Raw genomic sequence first — 26,209 nt, 5'->3', positions numbered from 1 at the left:
CTTGTCAGCCGACTGGAAAGAACACTAGTTAAACTCTGGAGTCAAATCAAGACCATCTGATCTAGAGGTGGAAGGAGTATTCAGATCCTTTCCTCAAGTAAAATTACCAATACATGAATGTAAAAATACTTCATTACAGGTAAAAGTCCTGCTTCAAAATCAATACTTCAACCAAAACACATACATATTAGCTGCAAATGCAGTCAAAGTTTTAAAGTAACAGTACTTGTTTTGCTCCTCTAACTGATATATCACTATATATACCTGTATATATGTTACTACTGTAGCTGCTGCAGCTACTTTGACAGATAATATGCAGATTAATATGCAGATAAATCTCAGGGTTCATCATGTGATTGAAGAGAGAGAAATTAAAAAGTCATGTCTTTGATGTTTTGAGATATTGGTGATTTTAACACCAAGAGGTCTAACACCAAGAGCGGAGAACATATTAATTCAATTCTTTGTTCTCTGTGCTGGATTCCAATTAAAGATATAGTTGACTGTTTATTGTTTATTACCTATACATCTCTGAATGGTCTGGGCCCAAAATTAGATTTGCCCCAAGTAAGCTAAATGCAGTTCTTTCTCCGCCGATTTTAATTATTCAGTTCTATCTGATATTGTTTTTGTTTTTATGATATTTTATTTAAGTCATTTTTAGTAATTTAAGTAATTTAATTCATTAAATGTATTTAATTTTATTATGATATATTTTTCTTTTTATCTTTCATATGTTTTTTAAAAAAAATATATTTTCCTGTCTGTGTGATATGGTGTTACATGGATTAACTTAAGATAAGGTATAAAAATATAATCCTTCATCCCCGCCCCAGGGGAAATTCACATCGTTACAGTAAGCTTATTTAGCAATAAACATAGTAATAGTAATTAAATAATAATAAAATATTAATAATATTAACAATATGTACAGGGATGAGAAATGAAAGGTGAATAAGTACAGTATTGGCACACTGTAAACAATATAATATAAAGTGGCTTGTAAAAAATAAGTTTAAAAAAGTGCAAAGATGCAGCAGTGCAAGAACTGCTGTGCAAATTTTATGGTTTGGGATGCTATGATATGAGTCCAATTTATGCTACCATCCGCCAGTGATCCTGATGTCATAAAGTCTTACAGCAGATGGGATGAAGGACATACGATGGCGCTCCTTCTTGCTTGCTTTAGTAAATATCCTTATTTTCCACCACTGACCTGGTCACAGCTCACTTTAAACATCCTTCACGGCTTGACGCGTTTCTGTTGTAGTTCACATTTTAGAGTGTGGGGGCAGCAACACGGATACACCGCCAACAGCGCGCTGTTTTTGGAACTTGCAGAAGAAGAGTGTCTTCCTTTTTCTGCGACTCCTCACTTCCTGCTGCTCGTCTTCGGTCCTCCACCGAGGTATTCGGATCCACTTTTCTGCCGTTGACATCGAGGTAAAGTCATTTATTTATCCTTCCTTATCCATTGTAGCGAGAGATACTGCTTGTAATTTGTTTGTTTCTTTCTTGTGGGCGTAGTTTAATGTTAATTCGCTAGTCTGTGTTGGTCACCCAACCGAACCAGCTAGGGCTAAAGCATCAACCTCCCACTGTCAGCAACGTTATTTTTGTGGTTTAGTTAAATTATGTTTAAGCTCTATGTCTCATCTTCTCCAGAAAAGGATGGAAAATTTATGACATTACTTTGAGACAGCTGTACCACGCGTTCAATGTATGTTATAATTATTCACACTGCCAAAACTTGACAAATCTTCAGCTTAACTCACTTTATCTATTTACCGGGTCAATAAATAATGTTAATAAGTTAATGTATGGAGGTGTAACTGTGAATTACAGAGGTGGCATTGAAACCCGAAACATTGATATAGGTGTTTTACTTTAATTTTACTCTCGTCTACCAAATACATACTAAACTAATCCATGTTTGTGTACACTGATATCCACTACTTCTACTAATGTATGCTGTTTTCAGCCTATATCACGGTGTTGCTTGAGCGTATGCTTGTAGTGTTTTTTGGTTCTTAATTGCACATTATGACAGCAGGTTAGTGTAACCTCAGGACTAGGGTTGCCTTAGTTTGTTAGGCCCAAGAAGTCATGATATGTGTCTTAAAATGTCTTCACCACAGTAATTCCTGCAGTGGAAATTCTCAGTCAGTAGATTTAACTTCTCTGTCTGTATGGGTGAATAAATGAACCAAATATTCATTATGGGAGTCTCTCTCTTATTGTGAACATCAAGCAGTGAGAGTTTAGCAAGTTTTCAGGAGTGAATAAATAAATCTAATTGTCTCCTGTACAGTCCATCACCAAAGATAAAGACACATAACACCCACATGCAAAATACTGTACATGTCACAGTTTGATAATTTTTTTTTACATGAAATTTTAGCTAACTAAACTTGTATTGTCTGCCACAGTTTGCAAGCATTTAATCAGGTGTTTATTCATGATGGGAGCTGGAACAGGGATGCCTGTTTTCTTAGCATAGAAGCATAATCTTTACTGTCACTGTCACAAAAAACAATGAAAATCAGCACTCTCCATGTAGCAACATTAAAAATAAGGCAATATTAACACACCCTAAAAATATATACAACTGAAATAAAAGAGCAAAATATACAGTGGGGAGACGGTTTGTGGTTAGAGACCTGCTCTACGCCTAATTATTGCACATGGTATCAATTGCACTTAAACATGAATATTGCACTTGTGGTCATGTGACACTATCATTCAGAGGGGAGGGAGCAGACATTTGACAGCTTGGGGATAAAAGCTGTATTTGAGTAGGCTCTCAGTGGTGGAGCCATAGAAGTTTGTGATTAACTTTTGGGGGAGAACAGCCTGACACAGCTTCCTGAGAAAATACAGTCTCTGTTGGGCCCTCCACACCTGGTGGGAGATGTGGGTGGACCATGTGAAGTCCGCAGAGAGATTTGGACCCCGAGGAACCTGAAGCTCTCCACCCTCTCTACCTCCTCTCCATCGATGTAGAGGGCAGAGTGCTCTGTTCACCATTAACTCCTAAACAGGGTTTCTGCAGGGCATTCAAAAGCATTAATAGTCATTAAATTGATTTTGTGAAAATTAAGGCCTTAAATGGCATTAAAAATCATTTAATTTGATTCTTAGTGGCATTAAAAATTCTTTCTGCCATTTCCAAGACAAATATTTGATGATAATAATATATAATTCTAGACTGCGATTTGTCAGATATATGCATCTGCATAAACATGCCGAAGCATTGCGATAATTGCTCCGGCTGGTCGGGTACAATTGCCAAAATATTGCATGTTTGGAAAGTGGAGGAGAACTGGGAAATGGGGAAATGCAAATTCCAGCAAAAATGGCAAGAAAACGTGGAATTCAGAGAATGACTGCAGCCCGTGGGTGGTCGGGGGTGGTTTCCGGATTCAGAAATGGTGAAATGAGGGGACAGTTTTCATATAAAAATCATCTTTTACAATAAAACAAACCCGTGTAATTTGTTGAGTTCCCGGTCACAACATTAAAATCTTTATGGCATAGTATTAAAATGCCATTAAAAAGCATTAAATTTGACTGGCTGATTTCTGCAGAAACCCTGCTTAAGTCCGAGACCATCTTAATGTTCTCCTTCCTGGCGTGCAGCTGAGTCTGCATGTCATCTTGCGTCCTCATTTATCTTATAGGCACAGGGAACAGATTATTGTGAATTTCGTATCATGTGGCTAATTCTACAGTGACTTTTCAGTTGCCAAAAAAGTTCTGCTTTAATGAACATTTGGATTCCTAAGCTTTTTTCTGCAGCAACACGGCTAGGTGTAACTGCAAACTTAACCTTGCTTTGACAAATGCAGCAATTTCAGCATCCCGACTGTCATGTGATTAATCAGATGAGGAGCCCTAATCCAATTAGGATAGTAGTATGCCTATTAGCACTCCTAAGCTTGCAGCTAGGTCAGGATATTTTTGTGAGTAAGCTCCAAAGAGAAAAGAGAGTGAAAGACGTACGCTGGATATATTTCAGCAATAGGAAAATCTACATTGAGATAGCTTTAGTTTGTACGTTTATTGTTATTATTCTGTCTGAAACCAGGGCTGTAGACTACAGTGCATATTTATCCAGAGGATCATTGCACAGTAAAAAGTTCAATTGCATTTCATCTCAAGGTCCTGCACCATGTCCATCGTCAAGATCCACGCCAGAGAGATCTTCGACTCCCGTGGAAACCCCACAGTGGAGGTTGACCTTTACACTGACAAAGGTAAGCTTCAATGTGTGACTTTCAAATCCCATACAGTTTTTGGGTAGATTAGATTCAACAGTAAAAGTAGATTAAATATTTGTATTTTAGTTGATTCATGTAATGTGCTGACAGTCATTTTAATGTAGTGATTAGTGATTCTTCTGCTCTCATACATATTCCTCAGGCTTGTTTAGAGCCGCCGTACCAAGCGGTGCGTCTACTGGAATCTATGAAGCCTTGGAGCTCAGAGACAATGACAAGTCTCGCTACCTTGGGAAAGGTTTGTACATTATTTTTGTGTTTCCATACTGACTGGAAAGACTTAGTTGAATGTGTTTTATAGTTTTCATATTTTTCATATTCATCAGCAAGTAGAAATAAGCTTTATTGACCCTACAGTATGCAGCAGAATATGCAAAGAAAATACTTTATCTGCTTTTTTTTGTATTTTCTGTCTTTCTTTCTCATTGATGTTCTTCATTCTATCTCTTTCTCTTTGCCAGATGTGAAAGGGTTAGTGAGTTCCCACTGCTTGTCCTTCTTGATAAAAAAATTGATTTCACAATAGATCAGTAAATTAAACAATCATGAGAAGTGATTATTGAATGCTTTTGACAGTCATCTCACATGAAATGCATGGTGAATTGATTACAAAGCATGCTGCCACTCCAGTGTTGAAGTTTAGCATGTGGACTCACATTTCTGTAAAATAAAGCTGCGTTGACATGTTGAATAAGAGTAATAAAAAATAAATAATACCAATAATAAACAATAATCTTGTATGATTGAATGCTTCTCTGCCATCATATGATTTTACAAATGAAGAGGTGCATGTGTCTCTAAATCTGTGACTTTAATGTGGACGTTGCAAGATTTTCCCATGATGTTGTAAATGAATAATCGCTAATCTGTCCATCACAGGAGTCTCACAGGCTGTCGACCACATCAATTCAGCAATTGCACCTGCACTTGTTGGTGAGGTGAGTCAGTATTTCTGTTATTCTCTCACTTTCTCTCCTTGTGTTCTGTTTTTTTTATTCATTTTTTTTATGCTAATTCAATTTTAGAAGGATTCTCTTCATTGATGACATGCTGATATAAATATTCATGTCTCCTCAGGATGTATCTGTGGTTGAGCAAGAGAGAATTGACCAGATGATGATTGACATGGATGGCACAGACAACAAATGTGAGTGACCAGACTCGTATTGGTGTAACTTAATTATCAATAACAGTCATACACACTACAGCATAGTCTTTGTAATTATCTGAACCACGACAGATTTCTGGTGCCAGTGGTTCAGTCTTTAATAAGTGAATGACCTGCTCAGTGGAGCTGAGGTCACATGACCAAACAAACCAGTTAAACAGTTGTATTGTTTGGCTGTGGAAAACTACTTTGGCTTTATGTTGTAGTTCATTGTATTATGAAGCATCTCCAATGGGATCTAATGCCTGTACTTGGATTTATGGTAATTGTTCTCTCTTACAAACAGCCAAATTTGGAGCCAATGCCATCCTGGGTGTGTCTCTGGCTGTTTGCAAAGCTGGTGCAGCAGAGAAAGGAGTCCCCTTGTATCGTCATATCGCTGACCTTGCAGGCAACCCAGAGGTCATCCTGCCTGTACCGGTGAGGCTTTGTGTGTCAGATTACATGCACACAGTTTATTTTCCTCATTCAGCTCTTCTGCCAGTTTGATGTCCAACCACAGGTCTTATTTTTCCTCGTCATACCTCCATCAGGCCTTTAATGTGATCAACGGTGGTTCCCACGCAGGCAACAAGCTTGCCATGCAGGAATTCATGATCCTGCCCATCGGTGCTAGCACCTTCAAAGAAGCCATGCGCATTGGAGCCGAGGTCTATCACAATCTCAAAAATGTCATCAAGAAGAAATATGGACAGGATGCCACTAATGTGGGTGATGAAGGTGGCTTTGCGCCGAACATCCTGGAAAATCAGGAAGGTGAACATCCTGATTTATTACCTTCTCCGTTGTTGTGGAAGCATGAGCAAGATTTGTACAGTCTTGATGTTTATTCCAAAATGCATGTTTTAACCTCAGATTCTTGTGAACATCTGTATAGGTTAATGGAATTGAGTACAGCAGCCCAGCATTCAACTCAAAATTATTTAAAAAATGCTGTTTTAGTTGAGTTTTTAACTGTATTATGTTGCAAGATGTTTCTCATTGGTTGTCCACCTCATTTACATACACCTTAAAAAATAATGCAGCTAAAAGGATAATTGAATTACCGCCTTCATTCTTCTGATAATGTTGAAACATCTTTAAAATTCTGTTGTCTAAAAATACAGGACTGGAAATTGCATTTTTTTTGGTTATCATTATCAACATTGTCTTCATTCTACTAGACTGTTGTGTCTAATGCTCCTGTAGTTTTATATTACGTTAAAAAGCAGTCAGCAACACGCGACACGCAAATTCTAGAAGTATAGTGTTTCAGTCACAAGTCATTTGATGAAGTCTTGCCTTTTTTTAATCATTTGTTCATAAATACATTAAATCCTGCAGCTCTGGAGTTACTTAAGGAGGCCATAGCCAAAGCAGGATACACAGATGAGATTGTGATCGGCATGGATGTGGCAGCATCTGAATTCTACAGAGATGGAAAATACGACCTGGACTTCAAGTCGCCGGACGACCCGAGCCGTTACATCACTCCTGATGAGCTGGCTGATCTCTACAAGAGCTTTGTGAAGGATTATCCAGGTAACGGCCTGACACTGTGTTTCACACATTATTTAGCACGAATAGAGCAGCACACACAACATCGTAAGTAGCACCAACATAGTCTCATCAATGGAGACCTTTCACAGCTTCAATCTGTTCATCGTCTATAAATACCAGACACAGATTTACAGCATCAAACGCCTGTTTTATTGTGAGAAAACTTTTAAAACTGGCAATATTCACAGTTCATCTTTGATTTTTCTGGGGTTTTTTCCAGTATCAATAGTAGAAACAAAGCATGTGGCGTCTTGACTTGTGTGAGATTTAAATGGATGTGAAATAGTGAAACATGAAGGAAAACAGTTGAAAGTCATCTCATTTCAGTCTAATTTATCAAAGCACTTGCCCAGAGGTAGATCACACATATTTATCCTTTGATTTACAAAGACAACACTATCAAAAACAATTACAAATTCCAACAGGAGCCTAAATTTGAATTCCTTTGTATCACAACAATCTTTGTAATAAAAAAAAAAGGATTATTATTAAAAAAAGACTGTTGCATAATTAGAGTGGTATCTTTTACATCTGTGGATTATAAAATAAGTGCAAATGTTAATTGCAAAATTTGACTTCTAATATCATGGATGCACTTTGCTTTGGAGCCTTTTCAAACAAACAAAAGTACAGAAACTGTAATGTTCAAATATATGAATAAATGAAAGGATAATTCCTGTTTATTATTGTTGTATAGTGGTGTTATTGTAGGAGCATGTGTGATCATTATTAGCAGCAGTTAACCTGGTGAGATGTGGATCTGCATTATCATCAAAAGCAAGTTTAGTTTGGAAGAAACTCAAGCAATCTGACAATCAGACAGGGTTTACATAGACAATGAGGTTGGCCCAGATTTATTTCTAAAATTACAATTAATCACTTCATTATCAGCGTCTATCACAGCTGATGCACAAAATTTTTTGACAAATAATATCTTTGCAAATAATGCGAGTAAAATGTTGACCCAGGACACCACAATTATTCTTTAATAATTCTTTAGTTAAAAGCTGCATTAAGTTTATTCAGGAGCTGCCTGTTCTTTGAAGGAAACTCGGCTCAATCACAAATACAACAGTATAAGTCATACTAATCTGTTCAACCGTCTGTTCACAGTGATGTCCATCGAGGATCCATTTGATCAGGACGACTGGGCGGCCTGGACCAACTTCACTGGCAGCACAGACATCCAGGTGGTTGGAGACGATCTGACAGTGACCAACCCTAATCGCATCAGCAAGGCTGTGGAGGAGAAGGCCTGCAACTGTCTGCTGCTTAAAGTCAATCAGATTGGCACAGTTACAGAGTCAATGAGAGCGTAAGAAAACATTTTGAACTTGAAATAATTCTGTATTTATGTCAGTTTAGTATTGGAGTGTAGTCTCCAGTATGACCAACTAAAATAAAGCTTCCCACACTGATACAGTGTTGTACAGAATAAATATAATGAAATCACATTAAATGGATAATCCTGAATTATCAACAATATCACATAGAAGTGGGTGAGTTTCTATGAAAGTCTAATTGCCCCCTGCAGGTGTAAGATGGCCCAGGAGAACGGCTGGGGTGTGATGGTTAGCCATCGCTCTGGTGAAACTGAAGACACCTTCATAGCGGATTTGGTGGTCGGGTTGTGCACTGGACAGGTACATGTCTGTTCTTTGAGTGTGACTTTTGAGAATGTAATAAAAGACATATGCCTGCCTGGAACTGTGAATAAAACCCAACATTTTTCACACATTCTCAGATCAAGACCGGGGCTCCCTGCCGCTCTGAGCGTTTGGCCAAATACAACCAGATTCTCAGGTAAATTCCCTTCTGTATAAACTAAGGAATTGTTTGTGTTTTATTTTAAAGTAATCAAATATTTGCTCAAACAGTGACCGGGGTCTTTATTTACCTGAACTGCAGAAGGTAGCAGGTCTTCTTTTGATCTGAAACCTCATTTCATTCATGACCCTGTAAACTTCAGTTTGCTGAAACTATATGTAACGTCAGCCGGTTGAGATTAAAAGACAACAAAGCAAAGTGGAACAGAACTAATGGATTTGTTAAATTAAAGTGGTCTAAATTTATATGATGCTGGCATGCACAATATATGACAGGTACCAGGAGACTATCAAATCTTGTTTTGTTTTTTTTCCCCCCATATATTAGGGCCCCACCTTTTATTTGTTTATACCAGCTGTGAACCTGGCCAACACTGGAGGCTGGTGGATGAGTTTTTATTTTGAAAAAATTATATTTAACTTTGCAAGTGTTTTTTTTGTTTGTGAAATAATTTTGTGTAATATCTCAATACCTTTCTTGCCAAAGAAACAACTAACTTGTTCTACTTGTACGGTGTATGTCGACAGTGTAACATAAATTATCTTAAAGTGTCTTATTTCCTTTGTTTTGGTCGGCACAATAATCTGAATATTTCAATATCAATGTCAATCTTTTATTGCAGAATTGAAGAGGAGTTGGGAGACAAGGCTCGATTCGCTGGGAAAAACTTCAGGAAGCCACTGGAGTAAATAGGTGCATGATTTATTTCACATACAAGTGGATTAATTTACACAAATGCACAGCAACACACTGGGAAATAAAGCATCTGAGCAGTAAAAATGAATGTAGAACTCACGTTACTTCCTGTAATGAATTTATAGAGAACATACTGTAATAACTGGAACTGTGGCAATCAAGTCCTCTACTCTGATTTAATGTGGAATTAAATATTAGACCTGAATATAAAGAGTAATATTTATTAACAGCACCTAAAACTGTATTCACAACAGCTGCACTTGGAGACACAGTTAATAAACTAATTTTGTTTGTGACCAAATGTATTGTGGTTATTATTGTACCCGTTTGTTATTTCACTGTGGTTGAAGATGTTTAAGTGATGCGATGTTGAATAGGACACGCTGCTCCATACAGTTTTTTTTTTTTTTTTTTAAGCAATTCTAATTGATATAATGGAGTGAAACAAAATGACAATTCAGTCTGATTATCAGACTACAGTGATCTGCATAAATCCACCCAAACAACTGAAAAATATAAGATATAAGCTGTCCCAGTCTGCAGTTGTGCAATCGCAAAATCGCAAAGATATTTACTCTATTATTCATTGTATCTTACATTATTTCAGACATTTGCTCGTTTCATCTTGGTAAATGTTTGAGATTTACATTTTTCTTAAAACTTATTCCTGTGTGTCATCCACAGCCTCATGCACCTTCTTTGACAAAACCTAAATGCCAAACTCTATCTAAATAAAATGCTTCACTGAAACTAGAAATTAAGCTTGAACCCTTACATTGCCCTTTGCATGTTCAGCCCAGAGTGTGACGTGGCCTCAGCGTCCTTTCTGCAAAAATGTCCACATGCTGAGGTCTAAAACTCAAACTAGTTTTGACAAAAAATAGCCACATAAGTTTATATGCAACTACAGAGACACTTTATGCATAATTTAACAGTTCTCTGAATCTTTACATGGACATTCAGAAGATTTAGACTGGTTGGAAAATGTTAGGGCACCTTCAAAAAGAGCCTTACTTTAATCATTGTGAGCTATCGGTTGTCCTAAGTAATCATACTTGATTGTTAGTTCAGGAATGTACATTATTAAACACCTTTAACAACCCTGGGACACGTGCTTTGAATAAACACACAATGTTCTCTGCTGGTTGATGGAAATAGATGCCATCCCTGTTAATGGAAAACACGGAACAACCAACAAGTAATGTGTGGGTTTGTAGACTGCCAGCTTTCTCCTTAGTAGTGGTTTCTTAGCAGCTGTTTGACCATAAAGGCCTGATTGGTTCAGTCTCCTCTGAACAGTTGATGTAGAGATGTGTCTACTGCTAGAACTCTGTGTGGCATTTATCTGGGCTCTAATCTGAGCTGCTGTTAACTTGTCATTTCTGAGGCTGGAGACTCAGATGAACTTATTCTCAGCAGCAGAGGTGACCCTTGGTCTTCCTTTCCTGAGGTGGTCCTCATGTGAGCCAGTTTCATTGAGGTGCTTGATGTTTTTTTCGACTGCACTTGTGAATACATTCAAAGTTTTTGCATTTTTTGGACTGACTGACCTTCATTTCTTAAAGTAATGATGGACTGTCATTTCTCTTTACTTAGCTGATTGGTTCTTGCCATAATATGGATTCTAACAGTTTCAAAATAGGGCTGTCAACTGTGTACCAACCTGACTGATGCACAACACAACTGATGGTCCCAACCCCACTAAGAAGGCAAGAAATTCCACAAATTAACCTTGACAAGGTACACCTGTGAAGTAAAAACCATTTCAGGTGACTTCCTCATGAAGCTCATCCAGAGAATTCCAAGGGTTTGCTAAGCTGTCATCAAAGCAAAGGGTGGTTATTTTGAAGAATCTAAAATATAAAACATCTTTAGATTTATTTCACACTTTTTTGTTTACTACATAGTTCCATATGTGTTCATTCATAGTTTTTATGCCTTGTGTAAGAATCTACAATGTAAATAGTCATGAAAATAAAGAAAAAACATTAAATGAGAAGGTGTGTCCAAACTTTTTACTGGTAGTGTATACAGAATACATTTTACAAAATGTGTAATACACACTACCAGTTAAAAATTTAGACACACCTTCTCATTCAATGCTTTTAATTATTTGTATCATTTTCTACATTGTAGATTAATGAGTATGAACACTTTTTTTACAACACAAGTCCATATGTATTCTTTTATAGTTTTGTGTCTTTAGTATTAATCTACAATGTATAAAATAATTAAATAACCATTGAATGAGAAGGTGTGTCCAAACTTTTGACTAATACTGTATATATTAAATAAATTTAATATGTATATGCATATATGTGTGTGTGTATTAAACTATATTTTACATGTACTGTTCATTATTATAATTACTATTATATTGTTGGTTAAAATGATGGGATGCCAAATATGTACTATTAATTTGATAACAGCTTTTTATATATATATATATATATATATATATATATATATATATATACCTATGTACCTGTATAGACATGCAAAATAACATCTATAGAGTGTTTCTAAGTGTATGTATGTTTTTTATTAGTAGTAATAGTAATATTGATAGCAGCAAATTATTGGTTAATATGATGAGATGTGGTATATCTACTATTGTGCTTAACGAATTTTATTAGCAGCTTTATTGTTTTAAAACATTTGGATGTTTGTCTTTGTGCGTTAAAAACTTAACCCAAGGCAAATCAGGCTCCAAATACGAGAAAACTGACAAAAACAAGTGCTTTGTCAGCATCACGGTGCTAAATTGGTGACGAGTGGCGTCCAGCGGTGCTAAGTGTGCTTATATAATAATTATATAATAATGTTTAACAACCGCAGCGGTGATGTGTGGTTTGATTCATGGCCGCCTGTGCAGCAGCAGCAGCAGCTGATGAAGCCCCAGTGTCTGCTGCTGCTGATCCGCGGCACATGCTCAGTTATGTACACCCAGACAACTTTGAAGGCTTAGCTGTGGCTGCTGAGGTCATTGCACTGGAAAAAAAACAGAGCGAGTCCCTCCACTACACCGCCTCCATTTTGAATAGCCATGTAATAGGGGATTCGCATAGTTTGCGTGTGTATCGCCCACTGCGCTGCGTAGTGTCAACAAGCCACATCCAAACACCCTCGACATGGACGACCTGTTCAGTCCGCGGAGGTAACTTAATTCACTTACCGTGTGCGTTTGTGTTGCGCTTGCAGTTTGGTTGTCTGAAAGGTGTCTTTTTGGTGTTTTGTGGCGCTACTTTGAGGGCCGTTTGTATGAAATAGTCGGAGTGTCAGTGGTCACGAAGTTCGTGTCTGGCTAACAAGCTAGCCAAATAACAGCCTAACGTTGTTAGTGTCTCGTTAGCAGCTAGCGGCTCCTGCACACAAAATGCCTTTCTAGTCGCTGTAATGTTGTTATCAGTTATTTGTGCGGCTGTTATTTGACTAATGTCAGTGAATCCGATTAACCAAATGCATCGCTGTGTTTAATGAAGCGGCTGTTAAATTCCCGTGGGGCTTGACGTGTTTTCACACGGGCGGTTGCTAATGTGTGTCAACACGCAGCGCATGCTAACGTTGATATTTATTATTGATTGCATACTATATCAGAGGCAACTACGTGGAGCAGGCAAACAGCTAATGTTACTGTCAACCTGTTAGGATCTCCGGGTTTAGCACACACTGTTCTCGTAATGGTGACTGTGAAAATTAGCAGCTCGTGTGTGATTGATTGACAGTGTTTTGCGGTAGCCGGAGCGTCGGATTTCATTCATGTAATAAAAGGAAACGTCGCAGGTCACAGCTGAGATTGGCTCGTAGAGGTGAGGGGCGGGATGTTATTCTGAAATCACTGTGCAGCCAGTGGGAGGGAAGCTGCACTGACAGCTTCTACACAGATCGATCATATGTCTGTTTGCACACTGTCCAGCGTTAATTAACAACACTTAATGCAGACTGACTTTAACTGCACAGCTGGATCTGCTTTGCTTGAACCAGAGCTTACTCAGCAACTTATTTTAGTTGCTGAAGTGTCATGCAATATTAATAAACACGTTTCACTTTTTAATTTTTAGGAGCCTGAACAGCACACAGGGCGAGATAAGAGTGGGACCAAGTCATCAGGTACAGTTTGATGTAACTGAAGTGTCTGTTTTTATATATATTTATATGCCAAAATCATTGTATGAATTTTACAATTGTACACTCATCTAGCAAATCTTGAGATGAAAATGTATTTTTCAAAAGGACTGCAACAGAACACACCCTTAGATGCAGAGTAATTGGACCCTACACTTATCCATAAGTGCGTCAAAATGACCCCAATAAGCATCAATGTGTTTTTATGCCATTTTTTGTCGTTTTAGTTAAGAGTAATAATTTGTATTATTGTTTGTATTATATTTTTGTCCACACAAGAATGATTTCATATTTGAAATATGTTTATTTTTCACTTTATGACATATTTTTATCATTTGATAATTGAAAAAGAAGAATATTACACAGAACAGCAATAGAAGAATGCCAGCAATCCATTTTGTAGATGTTTTTCCACTCTTTTCCTCCAGCTGTTGCTGCCCTCCGTCCCTCCAAGTTTGTGCATCACCTCCTGTATGATATTATCAGTGATAAAGAGCTTGGGGTAGTAATGCAAATACTACAGTTTCTTTAAAAGTATAAAAGGTAACAAACATTTAAATGGTAGGATATCAAAAACATGTTTTTGAGGAATAGCTGGAATATGAAATGATAATGATCTTTCATTACAAAGATATTGCAAGAAAATGACCTCACCAGGCCCCTTATAGTGAAAATCAATGTTTTTATCTTGTTAACATGTCCATCATGCTGGAAGGCATGGAAGACATATCATGCTGCAGTGTACCAGCAACCATCTCAAAAACACAGATTTACACTTCTAGGTTTGTCATATATACAAAAATTAAAAACCAGTCCTGTTAACTTGCAGAGTGGGGCTCTGTGTATTATTCTTTTTCTCCAGCATCAGTTTACCGTTCATACATGTTGAAATTACTCAAATACTACAAATTGCCATTGGAGTAATAGGTAAGCTGGTGTGCTCGAGCTTCAGCAAGCAGAGGAAATGCAATTAGAAACAGAAACTTCACTGCTCTGCACATTCTGGAGGAATCAATGTTATAAAGTTATATCTAAACCATTTTAAGGCACAGAAGGAATATTTTCATTTGAAAAAACTAAATATGTCATATTAATACATAGACAATAGTTTTAAGTGTTTAATCAATGACTGTAGGACTTCAAGAAGCTTCACAATTTGCCCAACATCTATAATTTTCAGTGGACTGTGTGTGTTTTCATGTCATCAGCAAAAATGTATTACATTACAGTATCTTCTTTAGCATCTTATTTTGTGAGACATCTTGCACAGTCTGTTCGATCATAATGCAATCTTTCATCCATCAGTTACTTCAGTACTCTTTCTGGTTGTGTTTGTTTTCTTAGCTGTCAGTGTTTTCTTAAAATGTAATGAATATTTCAGTTATGACAATGCTGTAAACCCTGGCCACACAGTTGCTGTTTTTTTTCATCTGTCCTTGTTTTTACTGCAGGCCAAGCTACCGGAGTTGCAGCCACGGCCTGCACCCGGTTTACAGACTCAGACGGAGAGCGAGGAGCTCATGTGGACGCCTGGGGTCAATGACTGCGACCTTCTTATGTACCTCAGAGCTGCCAGGTCAGTGTCTGAACTTTATTAGCTTGAAGATCCCGGTACCTTGATGAAATTTGTTAGTCTGTAAATGTCTATAAAGCTCAGCACAATGCAGATCTGCAAAAGAACCTAATAAAATATTTTCAAACAATGTCATTTTAATAGCATCTGCAATGAACTCTGAATATAAAAATTTAGATGTCCTCACACTACAACAAAGTGCAAATACTATTTAGTGATTGCAACTGAATACATGCTCTCAATATGTGACCTAATTGTTTTTGTTTAATGTGGTACTGTAACTGTAAAGAAATAAGTTGTTGTTATAAATAATTAACAAGAGTAAGACACACAGATAACCAGTATCAGTGGCTGATCTTCCCATATTAATACCTGCATGCTAAAGGAATTTTTTAGCTGGTCACACTGCATTTAGTTCAGTTTAAACATATTTAATGTCTCAGTTCATGTATTTTTGTTTGAATTTCCTGCACCAGACTACTATGTAAAGACGTAATAGCAAAGCGATTGAATGCAGTTTGCATTCACAGTGGATTTAGTGCATCTTGCTTTTTCTCAGGGCTGAGTGTGGGCTGGATGTATTCATTTAGGATTTCAAACACATGTTCATTAGTCAGCACTTGTGTCAGTTTAAAAAATGCAGAGCAAGTTGCTCCAGTCAGACAAGTGTCACGTTGGTTTGCTCTTAAGCTGCCTGTTTTTTTTTTTTTTTTTATCTGTCTTCCATATTTACCTCATTTCTTGAATGTCGTGCAAGCAGGAAATGTTTTAAAGAGAGCAAGGGATTAAGTGAGGCATGGTTAGCAGTATTAGTTTTCTGATGTAGAGGCCAGGACTTGTGTTACAAATCAATTCAGAATCGCACACACAAAAAAATTAAAAGTCTAACATGCAGCCTTCATTATTAGTTTCATCTAATAGTATAAATATGTTTTTTTTTCCAGGAGCATGGCAGCATTTGCAGGGATGTGTGATGGTGGATCTACAGAGGATGGATGTTTAGCAGCCTCGCGTGATGACACCACACTCAACGCTCTTAATATGGTGCGCAGCACAACTTGAATTATATCGTCATTGTCCAATATTTTCCAGGAACAACAATATTGTTTTGCAAATGTACCAAAATGTATGTTTCTTTTCTCCATTTTAGCTCCATGCAAGTCATTATGATGCCGCAAAAGCTCTCCAGCGTCTGGTTAAGAAGCCTCTTCCGAAACTTATTGAAAAATGCTGGTCAGAAGATGATGTGGTGAGACATCTTTTGTTGTTAGACAGCTCCATGGCTCATTTAGTCTTTGACAGTGTATTGTAGAGTCAGTTCTCTTTCTTGTACTCTGAGTACTGCTGATTACTGCACTGGCTATACTGACTTCATATTTCTGAGAAGGAATATCCTTTAAATTGTTTATTTTGTTTGCTCAACATTGTTAAAAGCAGCAGGAAGTGCATTTGTGTGGTCTGTAAACAGAGTGCACATTATAAGTATAAGCTAAGTCTATGAGAAAGTGACCCAACTTCTCGCTGGATTTGATACTTCAGTAAACATTCTCCTAATGAGTTTATGATCTCAGTCATTAGTTTCAAGACTCCTTCAGTGCAGCATGATGTTCATTTTGTAAATTATGGTCTCATTTAGATAAAATAGATGATAAATCAGAGCGTGGGTACCTTGTGATTGACATGCCTCTTCTGTATGGGTGTGTATAGTGTCCTGGAATTCTCAGTCAGATCCACAACTTGCTTGACAAAATGGCAACAATCAAATTCCAAACCTAAAGCTATGAAGCAGTAGTCTACAAACCAATGGATGGGATCAGATTAAAGCCGTAATCTGAAGTTTTTAAAGCATTTAAAACATATTTAACTTGTTTAAAGTGAAGGCAGTATAGATTAATTTCTTTCTTAGGTTATCCGTTAACCTGCTGTTTTAAATTACTCTTCAGGAAGCTTTAATATGATTCAAACCTGCAGTAGTACTCTATCTTCTAACATCCACAGTAGTTTTAAACAGCAAATCAGTTTTATGCTTCCATTTGTAATAGTAACATCAGCTGTGTGTTTATTAAATTGCACTGTGTACAATAACTTATTTGCCAAATCTGGATGATTTTGTTTTTCAACTGAATATCATTTAATTTCTCCTCTCTCTTTGTTTTTTCCCCACAGAAACGCTTCATCAAAGGCTTGAGACAGTATGGAAAGAATTTCTTTCGCATTCGCAAAGACTTTCTGCCCAGCAAAAAGACTGTAATTACATGTTTTTGCATACAAAATTATTTATAGTGCATACACTCGTTCATTGTTGTGATAGCCGTGATGACAACTTTCAGTCATAGTGAAGTCTGTGTTCTTCTCTCCAGGGAGAGCTGATCACCTTCTACTACCACTGGAAGAAAACTCCAGAGGCTGCAGGGACAAGAGCTTATCGACAACAACGCCGTCAGCCATCCTCTCGCAAAGCAAAAACTCGATCTGTGGCAGCCCCTGTGAACACCCCATCCAGAAACTATTCAGGTCAGCACCTCTTAATGTCCCTCAGAAATGTTTTGCCCTGCGTGTTGAATTGACATGTTAGCTTATGTGATCAACAGATATCACGTGATCTGGACTTTGGCATGATGTAAGCTGCTATTTTCTTTTGCAGTGGATGCAAGTTCTGCCAGTGAGGATGATCTTGATAGTGAAGACAGTGAACAGGATACCAAGAGCTGCAGCCACTGTGGTACAACTAGTAAGTTTTTGGCTTAATTTGCTTTTTAGCAGATTTACCAGTACTTCATGCATTGGTACCCAATTTGAACGTGAGAATTTTAAACAGACATTTTGTGTTTGAACAGGTTCTAAGGATTGGCACCAGGGTGGAAGAGACAACCCTTTGTTGTGCACGACTTGTCGCACATATGAAAACAAACACGGCTGTCTGCCGCCAGCTCAGAAGTCTGGAAATGCTCCGTTCATGTTTAAACCTGTTAAAGCGGAAGAGGAGGTGAACAGCAAGCATGGCATGAGGACGCGGCGCAGCAGAGCACCTGTAAGCCTGAGGCTGGCAGATCTGTCACATAATCAATTTATTACTACTGCTTCTGTCATAATGTTGTTTCAACTTTAGAAGGGGAAACATGTCTTTCCTTTTTTGGATTTTAACAATATTAACTGTTAACTTTTTTTTTTTATATAGCAGTTGTCATCTTTAAGAAGTGGCCACAGGAGGCTCACAGGCTCCCCGACCAGTGAGGATCAGCAGTCCAGTAACCAGCCCTCCCCGACTGGGGGGATCTCTAATTCTTTGAGATCGTCCTCCACAGATAATAGGAATGACTCCACTAAGAAAACAAACAAGGTAAACATTTTGTATACATTTCATATTCATATACATGTGAAAATCGTATCACATTATGTTGTCTCAGTAGGGGGGTTGCTTGAAGATTATTGAGGGTCAGGTTGCTTGCAGTTCTGAACTGATCCAAACAAACCTTTGGCAATCTCACAAATACTTTAACTGTCAAATATTATGATGTGTATGCAGTTGTGTGGGTTATTTTCAGCCATGAATGCATTTTAAATAGGTCATAATTAACTGAGGTTTCTGTGTCAGTCATCATCTTTGTTTGGTGTCAATTATTAACACCACTGCTGTTTCTGCAGAAGATAAAGGAGGAGGTAACGTCACCAAAGACCACAAAACGTGTACGAGAGAGTCCTGCTCAGGAGCCTGACGAGCCTGACAAAGTTACACCAAAAAGGCCAAAGACACAGGTAAGAGGGCAGCAACACAACTCTGTTTTTATGCTAAATACTGCTTAAACAAACAGGCACACATTTGGTTTTGTTGAAATTGGCACATCTCTGATTGCCTCTGTTATTATTTTAGTGTCTGAGGAAAAAGCTGCAGTTAGTTTTATAGAGCAGAGGAACACTACAGTGTTTACAGAGCTCAATAAATGTAATGTCCACTGGCTTGTTTGTTCCTCCAGGACCCACAGGGCTGCCGGTCAGAGGGAGAGGTAGAGGAGGAAAGTTCGTCAGAAAGCCGGAGTGCTCAGGATGATGGCAGCAGTGACACCAAAGACATTGATCAAGACAACCGCAGCTCCTCTCCCAGCATTCCCAGCCCTCAACAGGGCAACGAGAGTGACTCCGACTCATCCGCCCAACCAAACGGCGTCCCATCGGAACCCGTTGTCCCTGCTGCCGTGCTGGCTGATACTCCAGTCCCGCAGGCCCTCCCCTCTCAGGGCACTACCATCACTCCTCAGCCACCGCAGAGCATGAACTCTGCTGATCCAGCTCAGAGCCCCCCTCCCCCTTCTCCAGACCCCCCTCAGCCAGCCGCCGGGCAGTCAGGTGCCACAGTGGCCTCCAACAACCGAGCACAGCCCGCCTCTCACTTTCTTCCTGGTCCATCTCCTCTACCACTGGGTCAGGACCGCCCTCTTTCTCCAGCTTTGCAGGTCCCGCCTGCTCTCAACTCTGCACAGGCTCTGCAGCCATCTCAGCCCCCTCAGCGACCTCCACCCTTCTATAGGGAGGCACAGCTCACCCAGCCTCCTCTTTCTGGCTCCCAAATCAAGCCTCCTCCCACCACCCCTATTCCACCTTCACACAAACAGCTGCCACACCAGTCTGCCACACCTTTCCCCCAGATGCCCTCTAATCTCCCCCCTCCTCCTGCTCTAAAGCCCCTCAATTCTCTGCCCAACCAGCATCCTCCAGGTGCCCCCCCTCCTCCTCTTCAGCTGATGCCGCATCCTTTGCCAGTGCAGTCACTTCCAACCCAACTTCCAGTGATCTCTCAGGTCCAGACCCCCCCTGGAAAGAGTGCGACTTCTTCTCACCCGCCTGCTGCAGCCTCGCACCCTCTCACCTCCGTAGCATCATCTTCTGCTATTGGCCCTGTCCCGAGTCTCCAACCTTCCTTCCCTCCTCTTCCTCTGAGACCATCGTCTAGCGGCGCTGCAGGAGGATCACAAGTTCAGATTAAAGAAGAGCCACTGGATGAGATAGAAGAGGCTGAGAGTCCGCCGTCTCCTCCTCGGAGCCCCTCACCGGAACCCACCATCATCAACGTGGCAAGTCATGCCAGCCAATCTGCACGGTAAGTCATTATTATATAAAATCATTTCAAGAATCAAAGGCTTACTCATCTGTAAAAAGAAAAATGTTCTGAATAGAGCTGATGTCACTTAATGTGCTGCTGTAAATTTTCTGAGCTGAAATGGATAATTCTGGTGACAATTCCTTGTGTCACTAAAAGTGACAGTTTTCAAATACGACTGGATATGTGAACCATTGTTTAAAATATTCACTGTAGATGTTTTAACTAAGGTATCTATGCAAGAGGGTTTTTTTGACCGGTCTACACAGTCTTGACCACTAAGCCACAAAGATGTTATGTGACAAGAATTAGAGTTGTTTTAAGACCTTATTTGGAATGAATATAAGTGCTGAAATCCATCTCTAGTCAAAAATGCATTTGTGTAAATTTGGAAAACCCATGTCAGACAGGATAGCATCTCTTCAGATTTTTTTTAGGTAGACTGGACACAAAATTCACCAACAAAACCCTTCTTTGCAAGCCAGCTTGTCAGTTCACACATTGAAAATGGTTGAGAGCCACTGTGTCACTTCACTTCCAAATGTGCTCTGGTATAATGCAGATAGTATTTGTATTAAGCATTGGTTGAACTGAAGCTCTCATTGCTCTTCATAAAGATAATTTCAATGTTTGCTTTTGTTTTCATTTCCAAAAAAGTGTTTTTTTTAAATCCAGTTAAACTGTTTCAAATCTGCATAACTGCCAATGTGGATGTTGCGTGACCTTTGGTGTAAAGTTGATTCCTGCAGAAATATCATTATAACTGAACATAATTTTACTAAAACTACAAGAAATAAGAGTCCGGTTGAACAGTATTGTGTAAAAGTATGTAAGAGCTCTTCCACCTTTAAAGACATAATGATGTGATTTTGTGTGAATTAAGTTGAAGGCTCGTGCTCATTATTGCGCATCTGTTATTTCTTTCAGATTTATCAAGCACTTGGATCGTGGCTACAACTCCTGTGCTAGAACAGACCTTTTCTTTACTCCACTGTCATCCTCCAAACTGGCCAAGAAAAGAGAGGAGGCTGTGGAAAAGTCCAGGAGAGAGGCAGAGCTCAGCGCTCGGCAAGACCGTGAAAGGGAGAAAGACAGAGAGAGAGAGCGAGAAAGGGAGGCAGACAGAAATGCTGTGAGTGCAATGTGTCTTTTATTAAGCATCTTGTGTCACACACAAAATGTATCAGCTATCTCACACACTCTCTTTGCTTACAGAGAGCCTCCAGCTCCTCCCATGACAGTCGTATGAGTGAGACGCAAATGACAGCTCAAGGCCACGGGCGTCCTTCCTTTGAGCAGCCGCCCACCACTGTAGCAGCTGTGCCCCCTTACATCGGCCCTGACACACCTGCCCTGCGCACCCTGAGTGAATACGCACGACCCCACGTCATGTCCCCCACCAACCGCCACCATCCTTTCTATGTGTCCCTGAGCCCTGGTGAGCCTTTGTTGGCCTACCACATGCCAGGCCTGTACAGCGCCGAGCCGAGCCTCAGAGAGCGCGAGCTGAGAAACCTCAGAGAGAGGGAACTCCGTGAGAGGATGAAGCCCGGCTTTGAGGTCAAACCTCCAGACCTGGAAACCTTACACCCCTCGGCCAACCCCATTGAGCACTTTGCCAGACATGGAGCGCTGGGTCTCCCACACATACCTGGGCCTCCTCACCCCTTCGCACCCTTCCATCCAGGGCTGAACCATCTGGAGCGGGAGAGGATGGTGCTGGCAGGACCTCAGCTGCGCCCAGAGCTGAGTTACGCTGAGCGACTCACTGCGGAGCGGCTTCATGCGGAGAGGATGGCCTCTGTTTCAACTGATCCTGCTGCCAGGCTGCAGATGCTCAATGTGACGCCGCATCATCATCAGCACTCTCACATTCACTCCCACCTCCACCTGCACCAACAGGACCCCCTCGGTCAAGGTGAAGTTAATTCACTAGCTGCAATCTACATGGATGTCTGAACACTACCTATTTATATATACCCATTCACTCTGTGTTTTACTTCTTCATACAGGTTCAAGTCCTCATCCTTTAGTTGACCCCCTGGCAACAGGACCACGTTTGGCCCGATTCCCTTTCCCTGGTGGTCCAATTCCCAATCCTTTACTCAGCGAACTTCCTCATGATCACGAAATGCTGCGCCACCCACTGTTTGGTTTGTAGTCCCAGCTTGTAACATGCTCACTGACCACAGCTGCAATCCTTTTTGAGTTGAGATGCTTCCACTTGATCTGTTGTACATTTGTGCTTTCTATAGGAACTGCTTATCCACGAGAGCTGCAGGGCCCGATTCCTCAGATGTCTGCTGCTCATCAGCTCCAGGCCATGCATGCTCAATCTGCAGAGCTGCAGAGGATGGCAATGGAGCAGCAGTGGCTGCATGGGCATCACCTACATGGAGGCCCTCTACCAAGTCAAGAAGATTATTACAGGTGAGGCCTTTAAATGTGCGTGATCACTTGAGGAATTTGATTATTTTTTTTATAAATCTGTTAGCAGTAATTACTGTTTCACCAAGAGTTGATGCTGTGTATCAAGATCACAAGTTGAAAAAGATAGTATGAAAGTCAAAAAATTAAATGATGTACTCAAAGAAATAATCATGTTACAAAGACTTGGTTCTACCTAATTTCTCCTATATATTTATCTTTAATTTCTTTTTTCTACTCAATTTCCTATGTCATTGTTGCACTGCCTGATCTGCGTGCTGTTTTAATTGTCCCTGGGGACAAATAAAATTTTCTGAATCTAAATATATACACTCATTATTTAGGCTTCCTTCCAAATGGATTCCCAGTTTTAACCAACCTTCCAGGAAATCAGCAAAACAAAATGCAATCATGAATACTTGGTAGCGCTAACCTCTGACAGACCTGAAATTTATGAGCTCTCATAAATTTCAGACGCTTTCATCTGCCCTATTATTTAGATGCCGGTAAAAAGAGGTGAATGGAAACACTTAATGAAACTTGAAGTGGGAGACAGAAAGTTTCTATGTCAGTGATTGAACTGTGAGATAGTTTTTGTAACTGAATCTTTCTGGAGCACTCTTTGTATTGTCTCAGTGGTTTTTGGTTATTATTATATTCTTGCACGACAGAATGCCAAAATGGCTGATATGCTGTCAGCATTGCTCAGTTAAACACATGTAGAATTTATGCACAAAGTCTTTCATTATCTTTGTTTGTTTTGTTTTTTAAGCCGTCTGAAGAAAGAAGGTGACAAGCCATCTTGAGTCGCAGGTGGTGCATGCCCTGAAACCCTACTTATACTCAATACTGTGTACTTTTGAAACTGTAAGAGAATATTTTGTGTCCTTTTTTGTTTGTTTTAATATATTTTAGAAAAATATTTGTGGATCTTTTATGTGCATTCCTTGTTCAGCACTTATTAGGGCTGTCAAAGTCTGTCTGAGATTTTCATATCACTTAAGAATTTATACTAGTTTTATTGTCAAAATAATTAATCTCACTCGTTGATGTGAGATTTACAGTGACAGGTTTTCTCTAACCAACTGTTTCATATGCAGTCATAAAAAGTTGCAAAAATTAAGCTCTTATAAAGGATATGAAAACAGACTGACTTTGGTGTTGACTTTAAATATCCCTATAATGATTTCTTAAAGATTTCCTTGTACAGAATGACATTTAAACCAGTGTGTGGATGATTGTAATGACCTAGCATGACTCAGTCTTCAGTTTTCACCAAACTAGAGTAGCAAGTTGCATTGTGGTGTTTAGACTTCGAAAGCTTAGTAGAGGTTGAATTTACTCTTAAATCTGCTAAATATTTGTTTAAATCCTAAAGTTTTATAAATCAAGATATCTTTTCACAGTATAACCGAAGCTTTTATTCACTCATTTTTGAGACTGTAAATATTACATGTTCACGATATTCTATATGAATGAGTACTATTGATATATCAGTAGATGTGAACACTTGACCCTTGATTCAGCACGACAGCAGTAAATCATAAGCTAAAAGCAGTATATAGTATTATAAGGTGTGCTAATTATTAATTGGACCATGATTTGTCTATAAGCAAATCCAGAAAAGTGTATTTACATGATTTTGATGAAAGTAACCTGATTTGATAGAACCTACATCCTGAGCATTTTAATGGAATTCAAAAAAATACTGCCTAAATTCAGTATTTATGTGACATAATATGAAAGTGTATCCATGGCATATTTATTTCAATAAATATTTCTGCAATGATACCTTATTCTTTTTGCACTTTTCAGTTCCCCAGCTTGCTATAGAGAAAAACAGAAACATGTGGCATAAACACAGAGTTGCCAGTTTAATAGGAACATATTCTGAAGTAAATCCTGCTTATAAAGTTCAATTTTAATTGCCAGCATCATTTTGGAGGCTTGTACTGCTACTGAATTGTGTTGTACTGAAAATATAATCCAACTAAGAGTGTCAATGAATGTGAAAATCTGACATTGTAAAAGCCCTAAATCCATTCAAATAGGTCATACAGTAAAATCAGCACTTCTTTAAAACAACTGAACATCATAACCTTCATTGAAGACTGTGGTTTTATTAGAGTTTATTTTAGCAGTAAGAAAGCAAGTACGAACTGGCAATTGATAGTGTGTGTGTGTGTATATATTGTGGGAAAATAACTGTTTTTCCTGCACTCATAAACTTGGACAGACACGAGTCACACATTCATGGATTTTATTGCATTAATTTACTTATAGCACGACAGCTGTCATATAGTCACGTGCACTGTTCCCTCTAAGATGCGCGCGTGCGCAATTGTGCACTGCTGACGCGGTCTCCGTGCACAGAAAATCTGCGCTGCACAAAAACAAAAATCCAACCTAAATTGTAAATAAAATAAACACGTAACAATTCATTCCGTGCTATTTTTCAGTGTGAGTCAGTGAGTGACCGGTGACTGGCTGCTGCAGCCAATGATGCGATTCACATACGAATTTACCATAGACTGTATATAATTGTATTTACGCAGCTAATCTACGTCAGGCGTCCTTATGTGCAGCCACTGTTGTTCTCACAGATATGAATGAGTAGATAGGACACGCCCCTTTGAGCTGCGTGCTACAGAGAGGCTAAGCTAGTGGGGGAAAAGTTTCAGTGCATTCCGTTGATGTAGACGGCGTAAAAACGGAAACAAGAAGTATGCCGGCTCACTGTGCTGCATACAATTACACACTACGTCGTACGATTGAGACAAGGAAACCTGGAATGACTTTTCATAGGTAAGAATAGTTTTTGGCTCTTTTTTCATTATGAAATCTTGTTGAGAGCTTCCAGTCTACGAGAGCTAACTAGTAAGCCACTAGCAAAACGCTAAGGCGAGCTAGCAGCTTGACAACCAAATACCAGACGTAGGGCTGGGCGATAAATCGATTTTATCGATTAATTCGACTTTGTACTTAATGTCGATTTGTTTTAATGAAAATCGATTTTCTCATCAACATCCGCCACCAACGCCTTCCCTCTGGGCTCCCGTAGTTCAGAGTGCGCGCCCCCTCCCCCCCGCGCTTGATACACAGACAACATGGCGGCGAGCGGTGCAAATCTAAAGGCGCGTGTCCACTAGATGCTATTTTCCCGGATGGCAACGCACCGCATCTGAAAATCGCACGGCCGGCGGTCACTAGGACCACAACATGGTCACATGACAGCACTGAGCCACAGCGGGCCGCTACGTGGTCACGTGACCGAGCTTTCAGCTGGACAGTCTGGCAGACAAGTCGGATAAACAGGGGCTCGGCTGCAAATTTTCCCTTTTATTTCAAAAAACACGTCAATGAAAAGTATTTCTGAAAGCATTTGAGGCGAGAAATAATCTGTGCAGCAGCTGAATCTGTCCTCGTTTTAGGTCGCCGACGCCTAGTTTAGAAGTTTGAGGACAGTTTCACGATGCGTG

The 26,209-nt window shown here is 39.4% G+C and overlaps 2 protein-coding genes across 3 annotated transcripts; both read left to right on the top strand.

Annotated features, from left to right (window-relative positions):
* Window positions 1-1,312: 1,312 nt before the first annotated feature.
* eno1b (enolase 1b, (alpha)) lies at window positions 1,313-9,811 on the top strand. Its single transcript, XM_023262171.3, has 12 exons — window positions 1,313-1,443; window positions 4,162-4,256; window positions 4,423-4,518; window positions 5,160-5,218; window positions 5,358-5,427; window positions 5,735-5,868; window positions 5,982-6,204; window positions 6,772-6,969; window positions 8,101-8,302; window positions 8,522-8,630; window positions 8,732-8,790; window positions 9,437-9,811. Exons 2-12 carry the CDS (start codon window positions 4,172-4,174, stop codon window positions 9,501-9,503), a joined length of 1,302 nt encoding a protein of 433 aa, XP_023117939.2. The 5' UTR covers window positions 1,313-1,443; window positions 4,162-4,171; the 3' UTR covers window positions 9,504-9,811.
* Window positions 9,812-12,433: 2,622 nt separating this feature from the next.
* rereb (arginine-glutamic acid dipeptide (RE) repeats b) lies at window positions 12,434-24,521 on the top strand. Of its 2 annotated transcripts, none has more exons than XM_023262194.3 (17): window positions 12,434-12,667; window positions 13,572-13,620; window positions 15,087-15,211; window positions 16,153-16,252; window positions 16,359-16,457; window positions 17,375-17,455; window positions 17,569-17,722; window positions 17,853-17,939; window positions 18,046-18,239; window positions 18,390-18,548; window positions 18,854-18,964; window positions 19,183-20,303; window positions 21,231-21,435; window positions 21,519-22,221; window positions 22,316-22,456; window positions 22,559-22,733; window positions 23,503-24,521. In XM_023262194.3, exons 1-17 carry the CDS (start codon window positions 12,642-12,644, stop codon window positions 23,534-23,536), a joined length of 3,564 nt encoding a protein of 1,187 aa, XP_023117962.2. In that variant the 5' UTR covers window positions 12,434-12,641; the 3' UTR covers window positions 23,537-24,521. The 2 variants fall into 2 exon arrangements, with proteins under 2 accessions (XP_023117962.2, XP_023117961.2); XM_023262193.3 differs by having other exon boundaries at window positions 12,436-12,667; window positions 18,387-18,548.
* Window positions 24,522-26,209: the final 1,688 nt, after the last annotated feature.

Source organism: Amphiprion ocellaris, chromosome 5 (assembly GCF_022539595.1).
Source record: "Amphiprion ocellaris isolate individual 3 ecotype Okinawa chromosome 5, ASM2253959v1, whole genome shotgun sequence".
NCBI lineage: Eukaryota > Metazoa > Chordata > Actinopteri > Pomacentridae > Amphiprion > Amphiprion ocellaris.
Note: the sequence above shows the minus strand (reverse complement) of the source record. Positions and strands in the feature narration are given on the sequence as shown.